The sequence below is a fragment of the Centruroides vittatus genome, unplaced genomic scaffold (genome assembly GCF_030686945.1).
Source record: "Centruroides vittatus isolate TY-2023 unplaced genomic scaffold, ASM3068694v2 contig_1381, whole genome shotgun sequence".
Lineage (NCBI taxonomy): Eukaryota > Metazoa > Arthropoda > Arachnida > Scorpiones > Buthidae > Centruroides > Centruroides vittatus.
Window position 1 is genome coordinate 1696979 of NW_027120867.1, and position 18177 is coordinate 1715155.

The 18177-nt window shown below is 32.3% G+C and overlaps 1 protein-coding gene across 2 annotated transcripts in view; it reads left to right on the forward strand.

Moving 5' to 3' along the window:
• LOC136990918 (ankyrin repeat domain-containing protein 13D) overlaps positions 1-18177 on the forward strand; it is a 117368-nt gene that overhangs the window by 71547 nt on the left and 27644 nt on the right. For both annotated transcript variants that reach the window (XM_067289388.1, XM_067289387.1), the window contains exon 14: positions 13011-13087. In XM_067289388.1, coding sequence (XP_067145489.1) covers positions 13011-13087 — 77 coding nt within the window. The remainder of the gene's footprint in view (positions 1-13010; positions 13088-18177) is intronic.

The window sequence follows — 18177 nt, forward strand, 5'->3', positions numbered from 1 at the left end:
TCTACAACTGCTACTTATTGTGTGGATGCATTATAGTTACACTATCCAGATTACTGTCTGCTCTCTGCTTCCAGAACTATTAATTTAGATATAACCATACCAGTTACTCACAGCCTCATAAAAAGAACTCTACCCTGCTCCACCTAGTGGCATCACAGGGTTATAGAGACTATGCCTTAATCATGGGCCTTGGTCTCTTATTCGAAGGTAAGTCCTAGACATCTTTTCTTTTAGTTGGGTCACCAAGGACTTCTCCTGGGCTCCCATCTGTCCTCTTAGACCTAACTCACTAACTTTGGCATAACTTTTGTTTATTATGAAGCCTGTACTGCATTTAACTCAGCTCAATTCCCGTATTAGCTCACACATAGACATAAGTCTTTTTAAATATAACGGACAGCGAGGTCCCCTTCCCTACAAGGAGTACCCTGTCCACTGAGCTTATAGGTCTAGAAGACCTATTACTTTTTCCATCAATTCCTTAAGTTTCTTTAAGTTTCCTTTACTAGCTGCTAGCATTCTAAGTACTTGTTCAGGGGGCTTGGTCCAATCACCTTGGTCTGCCCCTAGGCGGAAGTCCTCAGTAAGGGGACAGTCAAGTACGTAGTGTCTCGCATTGCCACAAGGACACCCACAGAAGAAGCTACCATCTCTTTATCCAAACTTGGACTTGAAGTGGGGAAACCTCCCGTGACCGGTCAATATTTGTGTCATTAACCAACATAAACCGGAGTAAGGCCAACTTCAGGCACGAAGGCATAGGTTGACCTACCTAATGTACTTTGAGTCCAGCACTCTTGCCAGTGTGTCATTGATTGTTGCAGTAGAGTACCTCAGTTACTCACAGTGCCAACTGGAGTAACCAGTATGGTTATATCTAAATTAATAGTTCTGGAAGCGAAGATTGGACAGAGGTCTGGGTAGTGTAACTGGCAACATATCTGCAAGGTAAGTGACTCTGGGCCAATTCTTTTCTTCCAGAACTTTAAATTAAGTAATAATTTAATAAGAGATTGTGTCTAATGCCTAACTCTAGGCCAAATTACTTTGCATTCAATTAATATTAGCAGTAATATAGCCTGATCTAATTTAGCAATTACAGTAGTGAACCAAAAATTGGAATCAATTGGGGACTGGGGTTGTTCAGATTAGGGATTTGATCCAATTACGGATTATGTACGAAAAAATATATTAACCTGTCCGATGTTCAAATTTTTCTTCGTTGTGTGTCACTTCGTGTTGAATTTTCGTTGATTTTAAGCCTAACGAAAATTTTTATAATAATAATCGAGGCTATCGTATCGTTAAAAATTATTTCTGCATTTTGTACAAACAAAATAAATATATTGAAGAATATAAAAACATGAAAATTATACTTTAGAAGTAAATCTAGTATCAAAAACGTTTGATTCAGCATGACACAGTCCGACTGAAAATCGATCCGATTACCGGCGATTCCGATTACCGGGGTTCCGATTTACGAGTCTCTACTGTATTTGGCTTTATTATCATGGATTCTTGTGTGTTTTCATACACACAACTATTTTGGGTCCTATTCATTTTGAACGAATGTTGTGTTGATCATATTGAATTTTTCTACAGAAGAATTTTTCTCTCAGAGACTTTCAGGAAGATTTAATAGTTGCTTAATGAACACATTAAATTGTTGTTCATGAAGAAAAGCTCTTTAAACTGAGTTTGGCTGATTTCATGTTTAATCTGTTACAGATGAAATCAGCTGAAGGGAAAGTTGTTTGACTGGTTTTGCTGTACAAATTCCTCCTCATAGCCTGTAGGGCAAAAACAATTTCATCTCCAGGTACATAGAAGAAATTTTCAGAGCTTAAAGATTTAATGCTTATTTTTGAAGATTAATTTAAACTAGTTACTTTTCCATTACTAGATACTTTTTCTACAGTTATTAAATTAACTACAATAATTACAATTAACTTACTAAAATATCCAAATCCGGAAAATTTATTATCCTTAATTAACATGATTTGTAGAGAAAATTCTAGCTGTATAAAAAACATTTAATCAGTCTTTTAGTAACTTACAATAAAAATAATTTCAAAATCTGTAAACACTTAGGCTATGTGTACACAGTCAAAAAATTGTTAAAACACTTTTGTCATTGTTATGTATTCATTAAATTCAAATGCAGATATGTACACAGGCAATGATGTAACAAAGCTGTGCTTTATCAGTTGCTGGAGTTGTTTCTGCATTGTTATATGTAGTTTTCTACATTTTTATATTTTGATAAGGATTGGCCTAGTACAGACATGGGATGCCGTGTACACCAATAACAATTCTTGTTTCCACTCATTAGCTTGTGCAAGAGGACCTTGCTGACAACTGTAAAGACATGTTCTTATGTATATATTTATAACATTACTGTAGGACATGCAGTTCTCATAGCTTCTTAAAAAATCAGTTACAAGAGAAACCTGTACAATATCCATGATGAAAAATTGCTCAAACATATGTTGGTTTTCCTGGAAACAATTCTATGTCTTGTACATACACATTGACAATACAACTGTTTTGTCATTCAACTGTTGCAGTGCAGTTGCTAACCAGAGAGGTGAAGACAAAACATTTCAACTATTTGTTAACTTGTACTCACAGCCTTACAGCTAACCGGACCACTTAGGCATACCTTGTCAACTTTACAATCATCTTTTGTACACATTAGTGATATCACACTAATTTACATAAAATTTTATACTTTTTAATATTTTGTGGAATATAATTTATATTTCTCAATATCTTAATTATACAAGTTTAATAACTAAGCTGGAAGTGTTAAGATAACTGTTTAGACATAAACTCTCACTAAAACACTGGATTGTAAATAATTCTTCACCCAAAAACCTAATAACCGGTGCCAGTCCACTTAAATTATATGGCAAACGTTTTCGGACACTTCACTGCGCCCTTCCTCAAGCCTTCTAATCTTCTTACAACGAATTTTCAAACAAACGAAGTCATATTTCCGTTACACACGTGCCAACCGAATAATATTTAAAAATTAAAAAATCGAATAACTCAAATTCCAACGGTTCAACTAACCTCCGTAAACAAAGCTTCCTCCAAACATTCTACTGCTATTTACAAATTCCTACATCGCTCCGCCCTTCCTCTAACGAGTGATGACGTAAGCAGCTCTACGTCAATGCTAAACGTCGCACTTTTTAACTAATTTCAAAAACGCTCTTCCACTCTTTCAATAAAAGATCGTCATCCCGTTCCCTTTCTTTTACTCTGTCTCGTCTTTTTGCAGCAGGGCCTGCCAAGCCATCTATAATTTCATCTCATCTTTTGCGTTAATAGGCTGTGATGAACGGAAGGCCTTAAAGATTTCTATTTGTTCCAGCCATCTAATTTGCTCAGCGTGCTTAGTAGTAGCAAGCAACTTCGCTGCCCCGAAGTCCGGGACTATTTCCGGGTCGGACGCATAAATCGCTAATGAGGTGGTGGCTCTCCCATGCTCAATATCTTTCTGGTGTTCTCTCAATCTTACTTTTATCGCTCTTTTCGTGGATCCAATGTAGACCAATTCCTCATTGCACCTATTATCTGTTAGTGGGATAGCGTATACCCCGGAAGTTTGCAACTATTCGTTCTGTCCTTATCATTCCTTCAAAATGGCTGCATTCAGGTCCCTGATTAAAAGGGCGTACACTCACAGCACCACCCAGGAAACAGTACAGAAGGAATTGGATCACTTACGGGTGGTGGCGCAAGAGCACGGGTACGGCAGACTGATACAGCAACTGGAAAGAAATTATCTAAATGGCGACGGTCCTGACACTCCGGTGAATGGGAATAATCAAAGAACAGCGAATATTATCGTACCCCTTTCATACAACCCGATATTGGCACCTTTATATAGAAAAATTGCGAAAAGACAAGAGTTCGACATAGCTTACAGGAGATGCCCGTCTATGCTGCAACTACTACGGAATGATAAGGACAGAACGAATAGTTGCAAACTTCCGGGGGTATACGCTATCCCACTAACAGATAATAGGTGCAATGAGGAATTGGTCTACATTGGATCCACGAAAAGAGCGATGGAAGTAAGATTGAGAGAACACCAGAAAGATATTGAGCATGGGAGAGCCACCACCTCATTAGCGATTTATGCGTCCGACCCGGAAATAGTCCCGGACTTCGGGGCAGCGAAGTTGCTTGCTACTACTAAGCACGCTGAGCAAATTAGATGGCTGGAACAAATAGAAATCTTTAAGGCCTTCCGTTCATCACAGCCTATTAACGCAAAAGATGAGATGAAATTATCGATGGCTTGGCAGGCCCTGCTGCAAAAAGACGAGACAGAGTAAAAGAAAGGGAACGGGATGACGATCTTTTATTGAAAGAGTGGAAGAGCGTTTTTGAAATTAGTTAAAAAGTGCGACGTTTAGCAATGACGTAGAGCTGCTTACGTCATCACTCGTTAGAGGAAGGGCGGAGCGAAGTAGGAATTTGTAAATAGCAGTAGAATGTTTGGAGGAAGCTTTGTTTATGGAGGTTAGTTGAACCGTTGGAATTTGAGTTATTCGATTTTTTAATTTTTAAATATTATTCGGTTGGCACGTGCGTAACGGAAATATGACTTCGTTTGTTCGAAAATTCGTTGTAAGAAGATTAGAAGGCTTGAGGAAGGGCGCAGTGAAGTGTCCGAAAACGTTTGCCATATAATTTAAGTGGACTGGCACCGGTTATTAGGTTTTTGGGTGAAGAATTATAACTGTTTAGATTTATCAAAATCAATCCCGAAAAATTTCAGATAATGGAAATACAATAGATCATCAATTATCCGACCCCCGATCAACCATCACATCGTTTAACCGATCGCGTTCTAGTCGGCAAATTCAAATGTCCACTAGTGATGTGGCGCTACAATATTTGGCTAGGTCTTGGCTACTTTAATATTATTTTTGTTAAATTTTTGGGTGTTTTAACTGGCAACACTGACTCTACCATGAAAGAGAGGCCAGTATTTAAACTAAGCTTAATTTTTTATTTTTCTTTATTTTTTTACAGTAATTTTTAATGACACAATAGTAATGATTATTATTTTTTTTAAAAATTTGTTAGGCTTAACATCAATGAAATTTCAACGCAAAGTAGGTTAATAGCAATATACTAATATACTAATCACATGGGATATACTAATATACTATACTAATAATGTATTTTTTTATACTTTTCAGTTATTGATTTTTTTCAGTTATCCGACCAGCCCCAGTCCCCAATTGAGTCGGATAATTGATGCTCTACTGTAGAAACAAATAATAAAATATAACTGAGCAATATTCTCATACAACATCATTATTTATTTTTTATTGCTAATATCTAAAATATACTTGATTCATTGAAAATGGGATAATATTTAAATGTTTTCTAGCCACAAATCTGATTATTTTCTTGTCAGATATTAAAATGTTGACATAGATTAAGCTTTAAATAGTATCATTTCTGATACTTATTGAGATTTTCAAAATCATATTGAAATCAATTTTGGCCTATTTCAAGATTTTTGGATTAGATGCTAGGATTTATATTATACATGTGATTTTCAGTAATGGGTTTGTTTGAATGAAAAATAATTAATCATTTGGATCAAGTGAAACATTTGAAAATGATCACTCATCCCTTTTGATATGTTTGAACATTAAAATAAATGGAAGAAAAAAAAACACTGAAAAAGTTACAAATCTCTCTTAATCTAAAATCAAAATTAAAAAAAATATACATTAAATTTTTCTAAATGGATGATGAACTTTTACAATTAACAAGATATGAAGAATACACAAAACATAATGGGAAATACATGATGACTAATTGCAGAAAAATCATCAAAATGTTACTGTAACAGACATCAGTTAAAATATAACTTCATTTCAAAAATTAGAATCAATGTAAAGAAAGGTAGCAGTATAATAGGAGCAATCAGTTTATTAGATAAACAAATAGAGAGGTTGAGGCGCAAGTACAAATGTTAAACTTGTACGGCAAGCAGAAGTACACATGTGACATTTTAAGTTCAAGTAAAAGACCTTGTGGTGCTCATTCACAACATCACGTCACTCAGTGAATAACACGCATTGACTCACGGGAAATTTGTTGAAAAAATGGCAGATACATTTAACATCGAGGGTTACCAGCAAAGGTAAATAAACAAATTAAACTGTTTAAAAGTATTTATAGGATGTTTAATAACACCAAATAATTATTTTTAATTAGCATTGTGTCTCCTACCGATAGGACTACTCTCATACTTTTGTCGAGGGAAGTAGTGGCTTATGTAAATTCGAAAGCAGCTCGGAAAATTAATTTTTAGAAAATTTACACACTTATTACACTGTTGATAGTAGAAGATGCAGTGGAAGAACAAACCCTACCTTAAGATAAGCTATTATGAAGACAAATATATGTAAATTCTATAGGCACTTCACATCACTTGCTAAACAATTGAATATTTAAATAATTTCTGGATTAAAATCATCTGTTTCTTTACAATATTATTCATAAATGCTTAAATAATCATTATTTTAATAAAATACATCATAATTTTAACCACAAACACAAAAAAATGAAGTTTAAGCTGATTGTCTACGTGCCATTCTAGATGTAGCAAACGCCATTATCAACCATATAGAATTGCCAGATGGTGGCGCTCGTCTGTCTGCCATTCACATTTTGGGTTGAATACGTGCGCCTCAACCTCTCTAATAACAAGACAAATGTTACTTGTAGAAAAAAAATTATCAGTACAGATGGCATACATGTGATTATGCAAATATGATGCAGGAACATTTGAAAGATGAAGTAATAATATTGCAGAATAAAATTGACCAGCTATTTCAAAAAATTAGAATCACAATAGAAACAACTGACGACATAAAAGTAACACAGGAACATTAGTAGCAAGTTGGTTCATCCCAAGCTTTAATAACTGCTTTGATTCATTGTGGCATAGAGGTTATTAAAGCCTTGCATTCATCTTGGACTATGTTTCCAGCTTTGCCAGAGTTTCAGGTTTTGATGAAAGAAGATATTCCCAAAGTCTTTTAATAGGATTTAAGTTTGTTGAATTTCCAGGCCAGTTTAATGTCTTGATATGGTTTCTTTCCAGCCATAAGGGGTGCTAGATCTTGATGTACCACATTTTTATCTTCAAAGTGTTCTTCAATAGTGCGAACTAAGAAGGCTTCCAGCACATTTCACTATACTGCAGAATTCGTTGTTTTTTTTTAAGAAGCTCATTGAACCTGTTTCTTTGGAAGTGATGCATCTCCATACTATTACACTAGCAGGATGTTTCATGGATTTTGTTAAGCATGTCAGATTATGCATTTCATATTTAAATCTTCATACACAGAAAAATTGGTCACTATTTCACACACATCCATGATTTGTCACTAAAAATGATAGTCACCCAATTGTCTTCTGTCCAACATTGTTTGTTTTTCTTGAGCCCACTGCAATCATCATTTCTAATTAACTTAACATACGTCTAAATCTAGTAACAAAAAACAAATTTAATAACTTAACTAATGTTTTTGAACTTATTTAAAGATGATCATTAGATTCTTCTGATAGAATAGAAAATATTTTTTTCCTGCCTGGAACAGCAAAGTGATCACCAAGTCTATTTCCTTGATGTCTTCATTCCTTTCAATGATGGCACTCTGACTGCTGATGTTTATTGAAAGCATCTCACAATCTACTTTATATTCCACCCTCATTTCATGAGCTACCAATTTACAAATCAGCTACTTTCAAGGCCCTTACAAAAAGAATATTTTCCCATGGTTGCAATACAGCTCTCAGGCAGCAGGAAATAAGACGCATTTACCATTTTACTACCACATTGGGATACTGGCCCAGCTTATCATTTAATTAGGTTTCAGTCAGAGGAGACTAAGTTCTACAGAACAGTCACCTACAGCAAACTTTTGAATGGGATCTACAAAAATACAACTCGGTGATCCAACTTTCAAATAACATATAAAAGGAGCTTGAATGTATTCTCTTTACTCAGGAATGATAATGATCCTATGGATGAAACTTCTCTTCCAGGCATGTAATCAATACCTTTATACGACAACAGGATATAGATTGTCCCTTTGAATATATTGATGCCATGTATAGATCTCTGCATACCATGATCAAAGAACATCAAGACTCAATCAGAAAATGACTGACTACAACTACGTTAGTGGCCTTTGTTTCTGACTTGAACATTGAAGTCTTTTATGATAGGGTATGTCTAATACATTGTGCTTCGACTTCATATCATCTAAAATATCTAGAAATACTCAAGATCTGTAAAACAGTTTGTAAAGGGACCGCAACTAAAGATGCTGTTATTGCATGTGTGGAGAGCTTTGTACATCCAGTTTTTTGCAGTAATTAAGCCATAATTTCTTCTGTACTGTAGTCAACAGTGTTGCTTTTTTTGTGTTCATTTGTGACTTAAATCCCATATTATGCAAACAGTGCCAAGCTAGCATTCTGGACTGCATTTTTATGTAGTTCATTAGAGACAAATCAATGTTGTTAAGCATTTTGATTAAAAAGAAAGTAAAAACATACAGTGAAGTGTTAACAGTTACAGTTACTGTTAGCGCTGCTGCATTCAGTGTGTTTTTAATTTCGTTTTTATGTGATATTTGGTATGAGGTTCAAGCTGTATTATGCATATGTATATTACTTTTATATGCTTGAAAAACTCTGTATATTGTAAATCAGGGATGGGCAACCTTTTTCTATGTAAGGGTCGCATTTTAAGACTTTTGAACCGATGCGGGCCGCATACAAGAGAAAGAGAAAAAAATGTTGGTAAATCAGAATTATTTATTCATATATAATTATAAATTAGCATAGGTATACTTAATTTAGCTTCTGGAACTGATGTGAATGTAATATGTCGGAAATATTTGGTTAAATATTTGTCACTGCTAGTTTTAAATTAGTTTCAACATGTCTGTTAGCCAGTTTCTTGTTTTAATTTTTACTAAATTCATTGCGGGAAAAACTATTCATACATAAGTTGTAAAAATAACGTTTGAATTTTTGCTGCATACTTCCTTAAGCTGGGAAATTGATATATTTATTCACATTTTATGCGTCGCGGGCCGCAGGTTGCCCATCCCTGCCGTAAATTGACTAGATTGATGTAGATTCACTTTCTTTGCAATGTCATGCTGAGAAATGCCACTCTAGCTATATACAAGTACAGCAGACTTCTTTTCAGCATGATTGACAACAAATTTACCAATGTTTAGAATAATGAACAATTGGTACCAAGTGTTTATACTTATGCTTGCATTAAAGACAGTACTTGTAATATGTTGTAATTTGCATATTAAATAGTGTACTTGTCTATAAATTAATGATTCTAATATTTTGAAATGCAAAGCATATGATTGTTTTAAGCATCTTGCCAATTTTATGACACAATATTCTTTATCTTTCTAATGGTCTTGCCTTATATTTGTATAATCACATATGTATATCATTTGTACTGATAATTTTTCTTTCTACAAGTAACACTTGTTTTGTTATTTGTTTAATCAATAACTGATTGCTGATGTTACACTGGTATCTTTTTTTTACATAAATTCACAGTTTTTGGTATGAGGTTGTATTTGTTGTTTCCAGTCATTTGATGAAGACACACAAGCCAAAAAAGGTATTGAATTTTGAATATCATAAATCAGGGGTTACCAACTTGTGTTCTGCAAAACCCTAAGGTTCTGCCAATAAAATTTGGAGTTTCACAATAAAATCTATTGAGTCTATTGATGTATGAATGTATTAATGCAGATTTGGGATGTGAGGTGTAATTGTTCTAGTCTTGGATTGAATCCTCTTATGATGTCCTCTGCATGTGCTATAGTTATTTATAGTTAAATAAATAGTGGAAACCGAGTTATTGGTAATGGAATGAACCGAAATCATGATGTAATATTTGACTAGATAATGAAAAACCATAAAAATAGTAAAACTTAACCTAAAGCTAGAATATCATTTAAAAAAATAACCATAAAAAGTATCCAATGTATAAATAATAATACAATTGTTAAATATTCTTCAATTTGTTGATATCTGCAGTGCACAAGCCTATTGAATCTAATGAAGGAAGTTATCAGTCAGATGCCTGATGGTGTTGTACAGTACATGTACTGTACATACTACAATACTAGTGACAGGACACTCATGTCAGATGAGCATCATATGCCACTAAGTGGTTAATTTAATCTTTTTTTTTTTTTTCTTTTTAATAAATTGCTTTTGTTGTTCGAAGAAAACCAAATTCAAAATTTGAACACACGTTTAATTGATTGTGTCTTCTTAGGCATGTGCACTAAAATGCAAAACGGAACTCATAGGTTATTGTTCATCAGTGCTTGCCACACAGCTGATAACGTTAAATCTTCTTTCTGATTTATGCAGTTACTACCGCTAAGGTTAGCCAAGTATATGTAGGCAGTTTCTAACCACCTGATGTGATGCGTGGTGCGTATAATTCTGGCTTGCTTGAAATCTGTTAAACTGTTTTTGTTGTTTCTATTTGCTGTTTTATCTATAGACATTAAAAATTGTCTGGGTTCCAACATTTTTTACTAAGGTGAAAAGGGTTTCATGATAAAAATAAGTTGGGAACCACTGTTGTAAATGTTTCTGATGCTGCTTTGAGTCAAGATTAAAACATGAGAATCATTATTTTGGATATTCATTTCTTCTTAATTAAATATAATAGATTCAGTCGTTTTTAGTCATTCTTTACTCTTTTGTTCTTCATGGAATGATTACTACGCTGTGATCCTATTTGATTGGATGTTTTTTCCCGAAATGATGAGAGACGAGGAGTTCAGAGCATTTCTGCAATATAATAGACTCTCATCAATTCAAACTCAGATAATATGAATTTCCTCTTAATTTGAACTGGACACTAGCCCCCAACTGATTCCTATTTAAATCGCTATAAAATTCTCTTGTTAATTCAAACTCGATTGTCCCACCTATTTATTTGAATCAATAGTATGTGTTAATCTTCCCACTTTTGAAATTTAAAGATCAAATTTAAAATTAATAAATTAAAATTTTAAAACATTTCAAATCAGTTGGAGCATGATTAGGATAGTTTTCAGTTGCCCTGTGGCACTTGCACATATAAATCTCTCTAATGATTATTTTTTTTTTTTATTCCATTGAATGCACTACTGTATCTTTGTTGTTTTGTTTCTCCTCATTAATTAAACATTTTTCTGCTTGCTATGTGGTATTAATATGTTGTTAAAATTAAAAGTTTTTTTTTCTTGTATCATCCACATATATAATAATATATTTTGTTTGTTCATAAATAACTTCAAACACAAGAGGTCTCCTTCACATGCATGGCACTAGCTAGGAAGTTAAAATCTGGGAGCAGTGCCGTCTTTAGGGGAGGGCCTACGGGGCCCGGGCCTAGAGCCCCGAGGTCGTAGGGACCCCCGAATCCGAAAGTAATAAAGTTACAAAAAAAACAAATAGGTTACTTGAAATGAAGAAACCATTAATAATACGATTGAAATTACTCCTCCAAGACGAAGTGTGAAGTGTTGAGTACAGGGTGAAAAATCTCACTGGCTAAAAATAAAAAAAAAAAGGTCAACAGATTTTCTGGGATATGTTAAAAGGGTGATAGCACAATATCTGTAACTAGTCTCGCCCATGCTAGCCACACCAGCAACCCCTAGGTCTGTAATCTAGTATTGATTCTGTTTCTTCATGAAGGGCCCCAACATTCTTCTAGCCCAGGGCCCCTTACGTTCTAAAGATGGCACTGTCTGGCAGAAAGAGTAATGGTAGCAGGCTTTATCTATATATATATATATATATATATATATCAAAAACCATGAATTATGTTATGTTAAAACCTATAGTGATCTTTTTAATGATGAATTAGTATAATGATGGATAGTTTTTGATGATAAATTAGCTTTTCAGGAACACATTTAAAAAATAGTAAAATCCTTGTCAATCAGACATTGGAATTTTGTGGTGTTTCTACAGGTCTATATCATCTGGGTCTGTACTAAGAACATTTTATTTTATGAACTTCCAATCCATATATGACTACTGCTTGCCAGTCTGATCAATCTCTTTTAAATAAACTTATTAAAGAAATTTAAAAGATTTATTTTTTTCTAAATAAACTTATACAAATATACAAATAACCCCATAATAGCAAGAATTTGGCTTAGATTACCTGACCCAATAAAACATTTAGAATATTTTGACTGCTTACTTAGTTATTTATAATAATATTATAATATTTAAAACAATTGGCTTAGTCTAAGAGTCCCCAACAAAAGAATCCATAATGATGCTTGTATACATACTCCATATTGCCATTTATACATTTCCCAAAGATCAATTTTATATTGTATAGTCGATAACTAGAGACTAATAGAAACTATATTGCATACAGATTATGCTACATTTAAAAGTACTGTACCTGCAAACAAATTCTATATACAAAACAATAACTATGCATTTTATATTAACATCTATAACTTGCATCCATTTTATTTTTTTATCATCATTACTTTTATTTTTTTAATGTCTTTTAAATGTTTTTCTTGCATAATTTTTCTTTTATTTTTTGATTATAAAAATAACAATGAATATTAGTAAACATATAGTTATAACCATAACTAGTTATGTATATATTTTTATTAATTTGAAATTATTTGTATTGTTTTTAACTTGGGTAAAATTGTTAAAACAGAGTGGAAATCAACTGTAAAGGATATCTTCTTGGATATCTTAGTTGTATAATAAATAAATAAATAAATCTTGACAATACTGTATTAATTTAAAATTTAAAATTCTGTTTTCTTCAAGCTAATACATAAAATACAAATCAGCATTCTAAATATAAGAATCAGTTTTGATGCAGTTACTGTAGTGATACGTTGTATACATTCATATAAATTATATTACAGGTTACCATATGGGAAGTTCTAAGAGCGCAGCGACCGCCAAATACCATACAGTCGGACGAAGACCAAGCTCTTCAGAGGTAAGTGAGCCAAGAACGAACGACTAACGAAGACTAATCATATGAGGCTTGATCATTAACAAAAATATAACAAACAATTATTAGTTAAGTAGCCAAATTATCACAGTGATCCATCCTAATGCTGTTTATATATAACTGCTATTTTTGTGCTAAGCGAATAAATATGCATATGTGTGAACTATTGTGGCCTTAAAGTAATTTTATGTAGTTATTCAAGATATACTGAATTAGCTTATCATTTTTATTTTTATGCAAATTTGATACAATATGAAATTTCTATCCATGCAAAATATGTTTCGTTGTTTATACATCTGATTTTTGTCAACGACAATCATTTATTGTGTCAATTATATCAAAGACTGTGAGTCGACTATGCTGCCTTAGGATAAAATATACAAAATAACTATTTTGGTGTCCTATTGCACCGACAATGTAGTTTACAGAAAAATCTGTGATAGTAATTCATTTATATACTAGTGATTTTTAATTAGATTTTGCAAAGAGAGTTTAACTATTGTATTTTGAAAATGTTTAATATTATTGTAAAGTGTTTATAATTATTAGTAAGTAATAAATTGACTTGACTTACAATGACAAGTTCTCTTTCCTTTTCTTTTTCAATACATATTTGTATTTACTAATAATTCTTATCACACAAATTTCATTTTGAATTGTTTATAAAGTGTTTTGAAATAGCTTATTAAAAAAATATCCACAAAAAATTTTCTGCCATTTTATTCTGAATGATGTAAAAAATGTCCTAAGACATTGTCATTATTCTCAATGGAATCTGGATATTTATATTTCCCTCACTTTTTCATGGATTTTGAGAATTTCATAGCATATAAATATATGTACTTTCATTGAAATGCTTAGTGCTGTTCTTATAATTCATATTGGTTGCATGTTATGTAATATATATATATTAATTGTTTTTCTTTTTCTAATGTTCCTTCTTAACATCAGATGACTTGGACTTCAATATTAAATTCTGTAAGTGTTACCTATTTGAATTCATTGTTGTTTTCCTGTAAAATAAGCACTTCATTTATAAAAGTAATTTTTGACTGGCATAAAAATTATAGAATTTTAAATGTTATTTTTAATTAAAAAAAAAGAAACATTTAAATTTCTATGTTATGAAACCTCATGGCTTTTAACAAATAAAATTTGCTAAAAGTTGAAATAGTTTGAAAGTTAAGAAATTTTAAGTACATAAACTTTAACATATTGGCGACCAGAATATTAACTAAAATCTCTTCTACAAAACCAATGACAATGTAAACTTCTGTATCTTCAGGTTATGCTCACTTTAAGTAAAACCTATCAAATGGATTTTGATGTTTCAATATGAATTACTCAGGACACAGTACTGAATTTAAAAACATTTCATAAAGAACTGCATGCATTGTTAATGCCAAAATAACCTTATTTTAGGTTGTTTTTTCCTTCGTCATGCATGTAATATATTAAATAGAAAAGAAAGACAGAAATAAAGACATAAATGTAATGGAATATTAAATGAAATGTACACATTTTAATAAAATTGAATATTCAGGTAGTCCCCAACTTAAGAATTCTATTTCAGGACTCTCATCATAAGTTAAACATAAAAAGTAATAGTAATAATAGGATACATATGTACAGTCAAACCTGTTTTTATGCGGGGGATAGGGACCGCATAAAAAAAATCGCACGAAACTTCACGAATGGCTGTAAAAAATAGTTTTCGCAACACAATTAAAAAAATATTTTTTTATGCGGTCAACAGGGACCGCATAAAAAAGTCTCACATAGAAAATAACTCAAAACCGTACGAAATAGAATTTATTGACAACAGATGTCAGCACTTGACTGCATCGTCTGGTCTATCGTCTGTTTTACATATTTTTGTCCAAATGGTGTTTTGTTGACTTAAAAAGTAAATTATTTCATTTTTCGCATATTCATGCAATAATATTACTATAATAAGTGCATTTATGCTATAATAAGTTTATTTAGCTATAATAAGTCAACGTGAGACATGACGAATCGCACGAGACTAGTCGCCAACTATACCGCACAAATAAAAAATCGCACAAAAAAAACCGCACAAATAAAAATCGCACATAAAAAGAGTGCATAAAAACAGGTTTGACCGTATAATGTAATCAGTTACTACCATAGTAAAATACAGTGACACAGCAAAATCAATTTTTAATGTTAATAAAATACCTTAATTAATTATAACATACAAATTTATGGACATACAATCATGTCTTGTCACCAAAAATCAAATTGAAGGAGTATTGCAATCTTTGTATGAAATTTCATTTTCAGTACAGTGGACCTTTGTTATAGCGCTGCTCACTATACGGCGCACTCGGTTATAGCGTGGGCGATATTTGCGACACAATAAGCTCAAACACGTTTATACAGGTCCGTGCGGCATTAGTGACTAGCACATTTTATTGTTACTGTGTATTGAGTTCCAGAATGTATTTTGAATAGTGTTTAATTATTGTATGCATGATGAGTAAAAGAAAAGCTTACAGTGTGAAAGAAAAGCTTGACATTATTGCTAAAGTAAAGAGGTGAACCGTGTTACATCGCGCCGCTTGGTATAACGCGGTTTGCCTTATAACTTAGGTGTTGTTTCCCGCCCGACATGCGCATTATATCAGGGGTCCACTGTATTAGTTTTTATTTATTGAATTTTATTACAGTAGACTCTCAATAAGTCTAACTTCTTTACTTGAATTTTATTTCTGTTTTGACTTAATACATTGGTGCTATAGGATGACAATGTGTTTCTATAAGTTGAAGTAGTTTTGAGATCACATTTCACTAACTCAGAATTTAAGATCTGGAAACTTTATCTGAAATATTAATAAAAATAAAAATAATTTTTGCTGTTTTTGGAATCTATGTAATAGATCATCTTCAGGATATTTTGATGTTAGATTTCATTTCATACCTAATTTTCTATACACTCTTTTGCATTTTCAAGGGAATAGACTACATCTTCACAAAGTTGAAGATTGGTATTGTGTATAATTATGCGTTTGATTGCACAATCGGGTTCCCAAATTCTGGAAAGTTGGAGAAATCAAGTATTTCCGCAAAATACAAAGGCGAGTCAAAAAAGTGTAAAAATGGATTTATTACTCACAAAATATATTAGGCAGGATCCAGGTTGATACAGCCTTTTTCATAGTAGTCTCCATTGAGTTGTATGCATTTGGTCCAATGTGTCTGCCAGTCTTGGAAGACATTCTGGAACCTGTGTCCTCCTCTTTGATATCCTCTTCAGAACCTTCTCAGAACAGCCATTAGTGACACTGACTTTGCAGTTCCAGTTTCAGATGGAACAAATAGAAAATCACACAGAGCAAGGTCCAGGTCCAGGCTGTATGTTGTCTGGTCTGTGGGAAAGATAATGGCGATTTCTTTTTTCACTAGCATGGAATGGTTTACTAATGTGAAGTGCCCTGCATACAATGGTTACTGGGCAGTATCACATGAGTTTTGAAGACGTTGGCCAAAAACATCTGATGAAAAAGCTCAGGGCTTTTTCATCAGAAATTTTTGTATCTTCTACTTTAAATTATTGAGAGTCTGCTGTATTAATTCACTTTAATCTTATTATGAAGTTGAAATTAGAATGATAATTCTGGGTCTTTTACAAAATACAAAACATTTATTCTTACAAATAGATGAATATATTATAGATAATGCATGCAGTTTAGTGATTTAAAAAATTGCTTTGTAAATTGTTGGTAAGACATGGTTGCCAACATGTTAAATTGTATTTGTTAACTATAAAATAATTTTAAGTTGATTTACATGTTTGTTTTAATGAGTTTGTACTTCTAAATTATAATTGTTTTTGTGTGTTATATTTATTTTTAAATATATATTGGCCTGCATGTGTTTTATTATTTTCTAAAATATTTATTATCTTATTTATCTTTGATGCTGATTTTGAGGAAATACTAATATTTTAGTTGTGATATATATATATTACAACTAAAATATGTATATATAATATGTAACCCATCTGTAAGGATTTATTGGCATAATGTGAACCTGCTACAAAATAAAACAAATAGAAAAATTGAATAACTTTTTTGATGATAATGGAAATGAGTTAAGTTGTAAAAATAAGAATATTTAGTTTCTTGATTAAGGCTTAGTTCAGGGCTAGATTATACATAAGCTAATCAAGCATAAGGTTTTGCTGTACAAGACTAGAAGTTAAAGAGTTTGTTTTAAATTTATTATTATATACGAAAGGGGAGGGGAGCCTATATGTTGTAACTTAGGGCCAAATTTATACTGTTACTCTATTTTGATACTGAATAAATGGAAAATAAAATATGCATTTTCACACAGATGTGTTTTTGAATTTAATTAGGAGATTGAGACAAGTTTTAAGTGCTCCGTAAAATAAATTATATTTCTCTAAGATTTGATGCTATTGAAAAATGATAAACAGTACTATTTTGAAACGTCATATAATGTGAATCAAAACAAGAACTAAAAAATACTGGTATTGAACATAAGTAGCAAAATTGTAAAAAGCATTGTATATTTGAAAAGATTTTATACAATGTAGTCAATATCATTTATCCAATTAGATGATATTTACTTGGATATATAAAATCTTCAATACTATTCTAGTTAGATTTCATATATACTTATAATTCTAGTTTTATAGAACAGAATGTTGTACAAAGTTTGAAGATTAGAAGGAAAACTCTTTAGGTCAGAACATTAAACTATAATGTTCTATAAGAATATAGTTATAAGCAAACATAGTTTAATGAAATAGAATTTAAGAAATGTTCTGAAGTCTTGGATTCTTTAATATTTATTTAATATCAGCTCAGCTCATGGTAGCTTTAATTTAATTGCTCTGGATGGCCAAAGTGGTAAAGGTGCCAATGGGGATCTGAGTTTGAGTCTACGTTAACACAGAAATTTTCACAAGTGGGTTGACCATATATGTTGGGTCTTGTCTCTTATTATTTGATCATCCTGTTGTGGGCTTGACTGAACCCGTGATGACATGATAAAAAGACCTTAATGTTCACAGAGTGAAAAGGATC